The sequence below is a fragment of the Cricetulus griseus genome, chromosome 5, assembly GCF_003668045.3.
Source record: "Cricetulus griseus strain 17A/GY chromosome 5, alternate assembly CriGri-PICRH-1.0, whole genome shotgun sequence".
NCBI classification, from domain to species: Eukaryota; Metazoa; Chordata; class Mammalia; order Rodentia; family Cricetidae; genus Cricetulus; species Cricetulus griseus.
Window position 1 is genome coordinate 179823400 of NC_048598.1, and position 14056 is coordinate 179837455.

Here is a 14056-nt window from a genome sequence, read left to right on the forward strand (position 1 = left end):
AGGAAAAGGGGGACACTTCCTGTTTCCTTGCTTAGATATGAGTCTCCTTGCTATGTCACTTCCTGCCTGGATCACCACTTCTCTACTACATTTCCCAGAATCCTCTTTCATTCCTAGTCCTGTCTAACTTGCTGTTTCATTGGCCAAACAGAACTTTATTAAACAATCAAAAAAATAAATATACACAGAAGTAATTCCCCTAACACCCCTCAGTGCACAACTTTCTTTTTCTCCACTCCCTTTGTACAGGCAATTACATTTTATGTCTTGTCATTCATTTTTTTCATTCATTTATATAGCTCATAAATAAAGGCATGTACAATTATTATACAGAATACAGTATGTTCACAATGGTATGGCTAAATTAAACCAATGAACATGTTATATAACACATATTCATCATTTTTGTTTTGAGAACACTTAATGAATACTATCTCACAACTTTTAAAATATAGCATATTGTTATCAACCATATTTATCATGCCCTCAGTAGACCTCAAGACTTCACAGAGTCCATGCCTCTTGTCCAACTGCAGTTTTATATCCTTAAACCAATCATTTCCCCATTGTTAAAAGACCCACATTGAAGCCTAATAGCCACAATTCTGCTCTCTGTTCCCATAAGTTCATCATTTCTAGGTTACACATAAAATTGAAATTGTGTCACATTTGTCTTCCAGTGTGTCAATATTTTTTGGGAAGCATATAACTTTACTACTTACTAAACATGAAATCAAATTTGCATGCACAGTTGAGCACTCACTGAAACACCTTGGATTCATCACATATTTGAGATTCAATTAGCATATATCTATATCTATATCTATCTATCTATCTATCTATCTATCTATCTATCTAGCAATAATGGCAATATGTTATGCATCAATAGCAGCAAAAGCTTTTCCAGGTTCTGCAGTCCTTCGAACAAAATTGTAGAGACTTCCAGCACACTCCATTTTAAAAAAACGAAAAACAAACAAAAACAAGCAAACAAACAAACAAACAAACAACAAAGTAAAAAACAAAATCCCAGAAAACAGCACAGTTCTGTTACTCTTGTGGTACTTGGCACCCTTTTTTTTCTCATTCTTATCAGCTTCTGATACCATTTACTTCTAAGGCAGTGTTGGCTCTACAGTGCTGTCTGCTACTTTAGAGAATCTAATATTTTAAGTTTGTCTATGGGCTCATGCACAGTTCCCCAACCGTGGCTCTTCTTTCTGTCTTCATTGTCTATGCTTCTGTTGATCAGATATTCCAAGAATGAATGGTGATCTGTGCCTCAGTTGTTTTCCAGATCCATGAAACCCAGTCTGTGCTTTGGTGTTGCTGGATCCAGCTGTAGCAATGATCACTGATGATGAACTGAACTGATAGACAGCACCACTGATTGACGGTGTCTACAAATGCTCTACCAGGCCAAATTCCAAACACTCTGTAGAGCAAAGGAAACCACCAGGTATCCAATAGCCTCTGAGCAATGATGGAGTATCAGTAAAGGTCCATGTTCTATAAAGGGTTGAGATTATGGGGCAGTTGAGTGACACTGGGAAGCAAATAAGTATGGGACCAGAGAATACCGTGTGATCTCAGAACCTATCTCAACGAACTTGTGCATACATTGATTATATTAACAATTTTTGTGAAAAGTTACTTAATAATACTCTTGAAAACTTATAAGAATTATACTTATTTGGAGTTACATTATGATACATACCTCACATTCTAAGAGAATGGAAATTCTGCTAGATTACACAGCAAGAATTTATTATGCCCCTCATTCATATATTGGTTTATTAAAACCTAGGCCCAAAAGGTCCCAGTCTCAGACTGTCCAGAGATATTTTTACCAGAATGCAGATTCACACTTTTCACTTTTATTGTCTTTTAATAAAGAAACCTCTGAATAGAGGTGGTCACAGGTGAAGAGTATATCAAGGTGTGGTGCACACTAAGGCATGCTAAATCAGCATCACTTCATGCAGAGTTGTGGTTCTGAGAAGCTGGCAGATCTGTGTGAAGGAACAGATGAGGGACACCCAGAATGTTTGTTTTAAGCACATCTCCAGGCTGATCTTCTCTGCCATCTCGGACCACGGCAGCTTCCTGCTCCTCCAGGGTTTCTGACACACTCAGGATGTGGTTGCAACGCTGTGTCTCTCGCACAGTAATAGACTGCAGAGTCCTCAGATGTCAGGCTGCTGAGCTCCATGTAGGCTGTGTTCAACTGTGTATCTGCAGTCAGTGTGGCTCTGTCCTCAAAGGTCTGTCCATAGTTTGTCATACCAATGCTTGGGAGTATGTTTCCAATCCACTCAAGCCCGTGTCCAGGCTTCTGCTTCACCCAATTCATATAGGCAATGGGGAAGATATTAGGGTCAGAATCCTTGCAGGTCACCTTTACTGCAGCTCCAGGAGCCCTCAGTTCAGAGGCAGACTGCTGCAGATGACCCTGAGAATGGACTCCTGGGAAGGAGAAACAGAGTGGATGCCACTGTCACTTCACTGTCTCTCTCCCAATTGGCCCTAAGACAGGGGATCCACTCACCTATAGCTGCTGCCACCAGGTAGAGGATGATCCAGCTCCTGTCCATGCTGAAAACCTGTGTGCTCTAGACTGGGGTCAATGGGGTAATAGCCTGCTGCTGTAGGGCATGGGGACATTATTTACTCACAACCAGAAACTGCAATTTACATATTCATGAGGGAGGGTAGTTATTAGATTAGAGCTGATCCTGTTGAGATAGATCAGGAAGACCTCCAGACCTCGATGCCTAACTTCTATGTTAGATATCGAGGTCTGGAGGTCTGAGGTTCAAATGTGTCTGAAGAAATCATTTTGTGCTCCATCCTGGCACTGTTCACACAGAGCTCTTCCATCCCACTGAGAGTCAGTTCACCACATCCAGGTTTGTAATGCAGAAACACCATTTATTTAATGGTTCAAGGAGCACCTGAACCATCTTAGGGTCACCCATATATATGATGATGAGAAGATCCACTGAGATCATCCTGGCCCAATAAGACAATAGCACAGAGCATTGGAAACTGCATCTTTGCCATACCAGTGAGTGATCAGCAGGACTATGGACACCTCTGAAATCAGCTTGCAAGCCTTGGGACATTTTTTCCCAAAATGTTTCTTAGGGTCCTGAGGCCCACATTTATTTATTCTATGATTATAAATGGTTTGTACTTCTACAAAGGCAATAAGAATTCAATGTGGCATTTGGTGGGTTCACACATTGGTTCCGGTTAACAAAGAACCTCTCCAGTGTAGAGCATGGAGATCTCACATGCCAACTACACAATGAGCTCTCCATGTATGATGCTGACAATGAAATACACAGAGTCCCTTGAAATCTCAGTGCATAACTTCCTACTCTACTTCTACTGCCCTTTACTTCTTAGGGATTGGTGGGTCTGCAGTGCCCTCTGCTGGTCTTAGGAACCTGTTTATGTAAGTTTGTCTGTGATCTCACAGTCCTCTCATAATGGTGCCTCCTTCAGTGCCTACCTGGTGATTGTGAGTGATATTTTGAGGACAAAAGGTAAGCTGTACCTGAATTGTTTAGAAGATCTTTATAAACCACAGTCATTTCTTTAGGTGTTGTTGCATCTAGCTGTATCATTAGCCACTCATGGGGAAGTGAGTTAGCAGCACAACTGTTGGACACTGTTTATCAGGTCATTTGTCAACTCTTGGAGCTGCCTTTGGGACACAAAGCCTTACAACACCAGGGAGAGGATGAATCACAGCCTGCTACTTATAGATCACTTGGCATCTCTACAAAATGTTTTCACACTTGAGAAAGAACCACAATTTCAGAAATGGTAGACTGTGATTCCATCTTCTTTTCTAATTTATCATTTCTATCGTCAAGGCTGCATGATTGCATGTAAAGATTTAAGGGTGATGTAGTGGTCTCTTTGCCATAAACCTTTCTGAATGGAAGATGCTGTCTCTGTCCTCAGGTGGCTCTTTTCTCTAGACATATTTACCCTAAGTTCAGCCTCCACCTACTTAGATGCAGGTCATGGCTGCTAAAGATTTTCAAAGACTTGGATGTATTTGTTATAAGCTTAGTGAATGATAACTGTATAGTCCAATAAATTGCCATCATCTCCAAAGATTAATCCTTGAAGATTGATTGGAAGCCCCTGGATTAGGGACCACAAACTCTTAATCTTCAAAAAATACAACAGACAGATTTTCATATCTGAACAATTATTAAAAGGGGCCTCGTTTGTATAACAGGAAGCCAAGGATCTGAAACTCAGAATGAAGAGGAAACCACAGAGGCTAGGAGGAAATGTTTGCCCTCTACCAACACTGTGACAGATTGATAACCAGCCTGGGATACTGTCAGCTGAGGCTGTGTCTCTGTGTTCCCCGAGCACAGTAGTATGTGGCAGTATCTGCAGTGTAGGAACCCCAAACTTTTGTATTTTGTGGAACATTACAAAGAGCCAAGTTGATGGACCAAACGCTAACTTTTTTGTTTGGGATCTTGAGACTATCTCTCAATCCATACAGTATTCCCTTTCATTCTCTCTCTTTCATCTCTCTCTCTCTCTCTCTCTCTCTCTCTCTCTCTCTCTCTCTGCTGTTTTAAAGTCCTGTGGTTGTGTACAGTTGTGTACAATGATGAGTGTGCTTGTGTGTACACACAAATAATAGAGGCAAGAGTTAGTCCTTGGGCATCTTTCACCTCCCACCCTAAAACCTGTCTTTAATTCAGGTTTCCTAAACAAACATAAAGTTCATCAATTAAGCACAAATAGCCTGTCCATAAGCTTCCTTCCAAAACTGCCTGTCCCCAGTGTTGGAACTATAGTAACCCACACTCATTCACAACTTTCATCAACTGAAGGGATCAGTTTAAACAAATTTCCATGATGAACAGAGATGAAAGTCATGCATCAATAAAATGAATTACTTAAAAGCACAGCTGGGTCACACCTGAACTGAAGCCCACAGTCCTCGATTAGAGGAGAGAAGGGAAGGTTCCAGACATGCTAGGGCTGATGGTAATGATCTTGCCCCCACCTAACCCTTGGTTTTCCCTCAAACATACATCTCATGAGCGCTATAATCAAGAAATCTGACCAAGGCTCTGCTGAGAATATGAAAAGTCTCAGGAGTTTCTACAAACTCCTGATGATGCCATTACGTGACTATCTCAGGGTCTTTCATGTCCTCACATGAATCTAGTTCATACGGGACTGTGCTTCATATTTTTAAAATAGTACAAAGAGAACATGTAATGTTTTGAGGACACTGTATCCCTTCAGAGCATATGTGTAGCGAAAATTTACAGGAAACAACAGGAAAAAGTACATCCCAGAATCTGACAATGGTGCTTCCTCTAACCCTGTCTGCATAATCTGGGATGAACTTGTGCTCTGTGTGTGCTATGCACCCCCTGGTGGCCGTGAGCGGCCTCACAGTGAGGTTTATGTCTGGGTTCACACTGAGATCCCCTCACTGTGTCTCTAGTACAGTAATAAGTGGCGTTGTCCTCAGACTTCACACTGTTCACTTGCATCTATACAGTGCTCTTGGCATTGTCTCTGGAGATGGTGAACCGGCCCTTCACGGATGGTGCATACCATGTTGTACTGCCATCTTTATTAATATCTACACCCAACTCCAGCCCCTTGCCTGGAGCCTGGCGGAACCAGTCCATCCAGTAGTCACTGAAGGTGAATCCAGAGGCTGCACAGGAGAGTTCCAGGGACCCCCCAGGCTGCGCCAGGCCACTCCCAGTCTCCACCAGCTGCACCTCACACTGGACACCTGCAAACACAGAGAATCACATCAGTAAACTGCCATAAAGACTCGGGATCTATCCTGATCATATCCATTTACACACTCGGTATCTCTCCATCTTAAATTGCCTTTTAACAGAGCAACAAGAAAAACCCAAAGAAGCCCCAAATCCATGATGTGATCTGTGTTGAGTTCAAGATCACTGAATGAAGTCCTGGGAATCCAGGCTGTGCTCCTCTGCCTGAATTTCAGGTTCAGTGCTGGGCTTGTTTTTATGAAAAGTGAGAGGCAATATTTGCATGTCTTCCTGCTATATAGCAAGTCCTGTAGCTGGAGGGGAGAGATGATATGCTCTAGTTTCTTTCTAAATGTGCTAAGAGAGTATGACAACCAAGATAATGACAGGAAATTTTATTGTCATATTATGCTATGTTTTTGGTAAAATTAAATATAATCTATTTAATTTAACCCTCACAAATAAAAGATGCATTTTAGGGTTAATTTCAGCCCAGTTTTCCTGCCCTGTGTTGTAGAGGGCAGTGGGCATTGCTCTGTTACATGCTCTGGAGCAATTTTTTTTTTCACTGTGTTGACTTCAGCCCTGATGCACTGAGCACTGCCTGAGTCATCTCCAGCCCCAAGTAGCTGCCCCCTGAGGTTAGGAACTCTCTTTCTGCATTGAAATCATGTGGCAGGACAATTCCAGTGATCATTGCTGTAAGAGATCACGTCCCCAGAGATTTATAGCTATATCTGCCATGTATGGTTTTAGTCTCCCTTTCTGTACTTCCAGTCCAATGAAGACCACCGAGTTAATACTCTGTTGAACTCTAGATAGAGTCCCAATTCCTACAAATTGTACATTTGCCTCTCTAAGAGGTCATTTCTGAGGCCAAGACTTTTGGGTAATAATAGTAACATCCACTCCAATGTCTACTAAGCCAGTTATAACTTTATTATTAATTTTCACTTTCAACTGAGGGTTTTTATCATTATTAGAGGTTTGCCAAAATATGCGTTTCTCATTTTTTCCATTCACATTTGATTCTTCATCACAATTCAAACCACCATCTAGAGCAGTATTATTTTTCACAATAGGCAAAGAACTATCTATTTGTCCTGTGAGAGATTGTCTTCCACTGCTACTGGGAACAATCGGACCTTTCTTGATGGATGTGGGGGCCTTCTTGAGTCCCCGCTCAGAGTTTCCCAGCCTTAACGGGTTTCCTTGCATGTCCCTAGTCGATCTACATTCATTGGTCCAGTGCCTGCCTTTACCACATCTTCTACACAATCCAGAAGGCAGTGGCCTTCCGTATGAGGCATTATTAGAATTCGTTTGTCTACAATTTCTCTTAGTATGTCCCATTCTACCACAGCTAAAACATCTAGGTTCCTGGAGCCTTGGTGGTCTCCTGGGGAAGACTCTTCCTACCCAAGGTTCTGGTTCATAGTAGTAATAACCTCTAGCCTCTTGGTACCTATGTTGACATCTGTAAGTAGCTTCTCGTATTGGAGTCTAGATTCAAGGACATGATTTGTTTATTTTGAGTCCTCAGCAATCGACCGTATGGACCTATGTAATCTGTCAGCCCTGTATTCTAAATGATCTTCCAAATATTTGAATCTAGACTCAAATTTGTGGTCTGCTACCTTAGATGCTTCAATAATTGTTTGAATGGCATTGTCCAATTCTTAAACACTCTCCTGGGTATTTTGCACCTTTGCATCTAGTTACTGGGTCACATAGACTATCTGAGTTTCTAGCTTGTTACTGATATTCTTAAATTCATCACAGTCCTCTGACAACCTAGCCTCTAATGCCTCAGACATGGATGATCTCTCTGTGTTTATCTTATCATAAATATAGTATATCTCATCTTGGGGAACAGACAGCTCTGTCTTTAGTGTACTGGACACAGAGCCAAGCTTATCATCCAATTTCTGTTCCACTTGCTGCACAATGGGGCCTGACCTAATCTGTTCTCCAAACTTCATTGCATAAAGCTGTTATTTCCTGTAAGTAGGTGGTGAGGTTATCTTTGTCCCTGTTCCTTAGAGCTCTGGATAGCAATATTATTTGTACCTGCAAGCTAACCGCCATTATTGCATATAGGCCGGTAGTTGTCTAATTAATATCCTCCTCAAACATAGAATTCACATAATAAGCAAAAATATTTCCAATTTTAGCAAATGATAAATATTCTGCCATAATTTTACCTGATTTCTACTCCAGATTCAGTAACTATCTTTGACCAGCAGGTGGCGTAGGCATTCAGCTACTCCATGTGGTGTTTGGCAGCTGCCAGTCAGGCAATATGGTGGCAGCGGTGGAGAGAGGTCACAAAAGCAGCTGTGCTTAGCTTAGAGGGTAAACGGCCTTGCGGAAGCAACCACTAAAAAAGATGAGGTTTTAAGGCTTTTGTGTCCAGGGGAAGGCTCAGGACCTGCTGAAAGCCCAGGCCTATTTGGCTCTGGGGCAGGAAGCCTGTGGACAGAAGTATTCCACAGTCCGTGTTGGTCCCATGTGTACAGTGGTAAAACCTTGGGAGGTCTGTAGAAATCTCCCAGCTCGGCAGATGGTTCATAGAGACTCAGCAGCAGTGGGGACTCACTTGTGGCACAGTGGGTCAGCTGCCAACTGGGGGCACCTGTGGAGAGAGGGCAATTTCCAGGCCTAGGCCTCCGACCCGGAGGGACACACAGGCTGTCCCAAATGGGCCTAGGTTTACAAGATCCCACTCCTTACAACCAGATATTTCAGGAAATTACCAATACAGAGCCAGGTAAAAATACAAGGGATTTTAATAGGGAAACCTTACTTACAGAGTGACCAAGCCGGCCAGCAGAAGTCAGTACAGCAAGCCGAAAGTGAAGCCGAAAACAAAACTAGTCACCTGAATGCCCCTCACTCTATGTCCCCTGACAATGCCCTCATGTGGTCAGGCACACCTGTAGCCAGCCCCAAAACAGGAGTGGCTACAACATCCTCTACAGGTCCTAATTGTGTAACAGAGTAATTAAATCTACTGTTAGAGAAACTGTGCTTGTTATGGCTAAGAGGGTTGGTGGATTGTTGCATTATTGTTTTTTTTTTTTTTTTGGCATTCTCGGGTAAAGGAACCTCATTAAAGCAACTAAATGCAATGAGCTGGTGATGTGAAGTCATTTATCCTTCAGCCCTTATGTTCAATTCATAACTCTTATGGGTTTCGTATATATCATGCGGTTATATGTAGGTAAGTAAATGAAAGGAGAAAACTCAGGGTGGATGTAGTAACCTCCCTTGCTGTCCCATGATGGCACCTGTTCCTTACGGCCCTGGGTGTCTGAGATGCCAGCATCGCCTGATGACCTCCATTTCCTTTGCATCAGGTTGATATTGTCTGGATTTGCTCCTGAACCAGAGTCTAGCTGATGTGTAGGACTCACCAGGGTCCACAGTGTGGATAAGGACTTCTGCTGCCTGGCTCCCCTTGAGCTCTCTGCCCCTGTGCACTGTAGGTGTTGACGTATCAGTGACTTTCTTCTCACAGGAACAGCTGGACAATTTTCTAGTGATGTATGACAGATGTGTAACAGAGTGGAAGGGAACCATGTGCACATAAAAATGAACCTGCACGTCTAAATAGGCTTCATCATCTCTCTTAGGAGTTGAAAGCATTTGTATATATCGATTTAATAACCACAGGAATGACTCTAAGAAACAAAATGATCAATTTCACTTCAGATAAGAGAGAATTGATAAGAGCAAAGAATTAGGAGAATTTTCAGATGATGTTTCCCATCTGATTTCAGGGTCCTTCTGCCCAGCTGTTCTGTAGAAAGAACCTTGTTCTCAGCCCAGACACCTGATGATCCTGGGTTGTGTTTTGTATCGTATGATAACATGAATCAAATGAGGCTCTTGATGGACTAAAGGATGACAAATCTTGCACCCCATACTTCCTCCTCCTCCCTCCTCAGCTCCCAAGTCCCACCCATCTGTATACTTCACCTTTCTGTCTTTTGAAAACAAATATGCTTCTAGTGAATAAAATAAAATAAAATAAAATAAAATGAGATAAAAGAAAAACTAATGCATTGTAACAGAACAAAAAAATACAAACAAAACTGAAGGAAAAGAGTTCAAGAAAAGGCAGAAGAAAAAGGTGTGGATTCAGAGACCTCCTGATTTACATCCTCAGGAATCCCCTAAAAAATGAAAAATTAGAAGCTGCACTATATAGTCAAAGGAACGGTAGGAGAAAATAAGAGATAAATAGAGAAAGATATAAAATTCAATAAAGCCATGTGATATCATTAGACAGGGAACCTTTCAAATGCATTAGAATTGGGTCCTGATGACATCTCCTGATGGACCTGCAGCCTGTGCTTAGGGGTGCTTGGTTTCCTTGGTTAGACTCCTTTAGAGAAATCCCATTTTTATTTGAAAAATGGTATAATTGGAGATAGATTCTGGATTAAACTTCCACTTCTACTTTCTGCTCTAGAACCCCATCTAATGTCAACTCACACAGATCCTACTTTTCAGCTGTGAGATGTCCAGTATTCATGATGATTGAGTCTTTGAACTGGGTCATGTCTGTTAATTATAGCATTCCCAGGAGTGACATAGATTCTAGGAACTAACTGACCTTGTATCCTTATAAGGAAGGGTTCTATGCCATCAGAGATGTTCTCTTGGGCCTTGTATGTGGTTAACTGAGATAGAACACCCTTGATGGCCCCTCTTCTCTTACTCCCCAGGCTCTGTATAGCTAATTTATTTTGGTTTTCCCCTTTGATGTCTCATAACAAATACATTTAGCAATGTTGTTGCTCATATAAACTTGATGTAATATTGGACTCTCTCTCTCTTTGTTAACTTTGACATAACATGGTCTCCAATTGGTGATTCTCACTCCCATGTAGGGATTTCTCTTAAATATTTATAGACAATTTATTCTGTCTCAGCAATCCTATTCATGTCAAGAGGTGACCCTAGGAATCTTGTGTGACTGAGATGCCTCAGAGCAGCCATAGGATGGAGTTCTGTGGAGGATCAAAGCTATATCTATACTTCAGAAATCCAGTCTCTTCCCACAGAAGCCAGCCCTATACACTTTGTATGGGTCCAGCAAGTTCACATATAACAGCAGCCAAACATTTATACCAATATTATTCTTTCTATTGATGGTTCCCAGAATTCACAAATAAGGGTACACTCTTTCCTATATATCCTGACACTAAGTTTATATTAAACCAAAAGAGTTCTTCAAGATGGTGTTGAAACATTACTTTCCAAAGATTAGAGCAGGCAGACACTATGCCTTGGAGGACAAGTATATTCTGTCCACCTTTACTTGGTGCAGGAGACACTTCCTGAGTACCATGTGGTCTGCTTCAAAAGGCTCAGAGGTTAAGGAAGGACAAGGATGAGCTTTGAGAAGAAATTACAGGAGGAAAATAAATACACTGGTGTCTGGACCCGTAGGATGTCAACCTGGGGCAAGAGAATCTGGGATTGGGAATGGGGACAAGAGACACAGAAAGAATGAACACAAGACAGGATTCTGATTAAGTGTCAAGCTTTAGTTTTCTCTGGCTAGCTTATAGAGTCAGCAGAGCACGATATGGGGAGGGGCAGAATGGGTTGTTTGTGCACCCGGTGTTAGTATATGCAGGATATTAGGAAGCCACAGAGAGGATGTTTGGCAGGGAAAAGAATTCATGAATAAGAGGTCCAGGAAAGGTTGCCTAAGTGACTGAGCCTGTGGGTGGAGGATTGGGTCCAGTTGTTTCTTTTTCTTGAGCTGAGGCTCTAAGGAGCTGCTATGTAAAGATTAATATACAACTATGTGGCCAGCCAAGAATGGCCTAGGATCTCATGCCAAGCCTGAGATTTGGCTCCCAACACACTGGCAGGAAAACAGACATCCCAATCAACTGTAAACTTGAGAGTTCTCATGTATGTGAGAGGATGGTCAGATGGGAAAGAAATTGGATTTGGTAGCAACAGGGTTTTGTTTATGCACCTTGTTGACTTTATATGAATTAACCATGTTTAAGCAAGAGGATCCCACTTCCATGCTGGCGTTCTTTTTATTGTTCTCTTAATGTTTGTTGCCACAATATTAAGACAGAATAATTTCTATTCCTGATATTCAGTGTTTTTCCAGTCAATTTGTATATGCATTCTCCTAAGCAAAAAAAAAAAAGAGAGAGAGAAGAAAAACAAAAAGCATTCATAGACAGAAATGATCAGGTTCAGACATGTCGATGTTATAATAGAACAAAGATCAATAGATGTCTTAAGTGGTCCTCGCTGCCTCTAAGAACAGAACTATTGTGTATTGGGGAGGGGTATTGTGCACCATAGACAAATGTCCAGTCAGTATCAATTAATGTCAGACTAGAACTCGTGTCCAAGAGAACCCAATTTCAGGAAACAGGGGAATGAAGACACAGGGCTCCTAATGACATAAACAGTCTTTTTACATTCCTAGCTTGGAATCCCACTGCTTTGGCCCCAATGTTTCCTGAGCAGGAGCCCAAAGTAACAAATTCAACACCCTGATGACTCCACAGCATGACCATCAGATCCATCAGTCAGAATAAAACAATAAGAAATTTAATATTACTTATTGACAAAAATTAAATTAGACTTACTTATAAATAAAAGTCAAAAGTTAGATTCATCAGAAAAGGTAAAGTGATTTCCCATAAATCTATGTGGACAACTTCAAAGAAAGTATTTTTTGTGATATCAGATACATCAAACTGAATTTTGAAAGGGGTTTTTGTTTGACCTGATATTGTTGATTTGTATTTTATTGTTCAAAATTCATAGGGTATTCCCAGATACACCAAAAAAGTTACAGTCTGTTATATTTAAAGTATATTGATATCATAGCATACAGACACAGTTTGTGTTTATTTTTGTTTCATTAAAGAAGCATGTCAATGGAGGTGGCCATTGATAGATGTGATCTTATATGGTGCATTGTAGGGCTCATCTTGAATCAGCATCACATAATTCTCAGACATCCTTTGCTTTGGAAAAGTGGACAAAGGCACTGTAGTACCATGATGAGGAGACAGTCAAAGAGACACAGATGTATATTTCTGAGTAAGTCCCTAGGATGATCTCTGTCAGCCCCAGAGCAGCTTCCGGCTCGCCCAGGGTTTTCTGACACACTCAGGATGTGGTTGCAACACTGTGTGTATCTCGCACAGAAATAGACAGCAGTGTCCTCAGATGTCAGGCTGCTGAGCTCCATGTAGACAGTGCTGGAGGATTTGTCTCTAGTCAGTGTGGCCTTGCCCTGAAACCTCTGATTGTAATAAGTACCACCACCTCCTGCACCAATATACCCAATCCACTCCAGGCCCTGTGCAGGCTTCTGCTTCACCCAGCTCATATAACGGTCAGTGAAGGTGTAGCCTGAAGCCTTGCAGGACAACTTCACCGAGGACCCAGGCTTTGCCAGTTCAGCCCCAGACTGCTGCAGCTGGACCTGGCAGTGGACACCTGTGGACAGAAAGACATAGTGGATGTCACTGTCACCTGAGTGCATGGCCCCTCCTCAAGTCTGGAACTAGGAGCCCTTACCTGTAGCTGCTGTCACCAGGAAGAGGATGATCCAGCTCCATCCCATGGTGAGGACCTGTGTGCTCAGTGACTGTGGAGAGGACACTGATCATGTGTTGTTGGTGGTGAGGACATCTCTGTATTTACCACATAGACTCACATGATTTGCATATTCATGAGGCAGGTTTTTTTTAGTTAAGGACCTAGTCTAATAAGAAGAAGGAGGTAGAGGACTTCTGGCTCAAACAGCACAATGCTGAGGTTCAAATTCTCATCCTGTCTGAGGAAGTAGCCATTCCTGAGACCTGTGCAGACCCTGTAAAACATCAAGGCCTAATAGCTCAATTTGCAAATAGAATCCCACCTGAGATATTTGTCCTCTTGAACAAAATTGATTCACATGTGGTGGTAATAATTGTGTCTGAAAATTTCAAAAACTCCAAAATCAGGAGAAATGGCAATCTTCTTTCAATTATAAGCAATTAATAAATTAATATTTACTTTTCCAACCGGTTGCAGCTGTGAGTTTTGTGTGTGTGTGTGTGTGTGTGTGGAGAGAGAGAGAGAGAGAGAGAGAGAGAGAGAGAGAGAGAGGATGTGTGTGTGTGTGTGTGTGGAGAGAGAGAGAGACGAGAGAGAGAGAGAGAGGATGTGTGTGTGTGTGTGTGTGGAGAGAGAGAGAGAGAGAGAGAAGAGAGAGAGGATGTGTG

The 14056-nt window shown here is 41.8% G+C and overlaps 1 pseudogene and 2 gene segments (V, D, J or C); all 3 read right to left on the bottom strand.

Annotated features, from left to right (window-relative positions):
* Window positions 1–2053: 2053 nt before the first annotated feature.
* LOC103158672 lies at window positions 2054–2594 on the bottom strand. The segment is given in 2 exon segments: window positions 2054–2466; window positions 2549–2594. Coding segments are annotated over 2 exon segments (459 nt in total).
* A 1489-nt stretch (window positions 2595–4083) lies between these two features.
* LOC113838262 lies at window positions 4084–5947 on the bottom strand (annotated as a pseudogene).
* A 6836-nt stretch (window positions 5948–12783) lies between these two features.
* LOC113831836 lies at window positions 12784–13413 on the bottom strand. The segment is given in 2 exon segments: window positions 12784–13286; window positions 13368–13413. Coding segments are annotated over 2 exon segments (549 nt in total).
* Window positions 13414–14056: the final 643 nt, after the last annotated feature.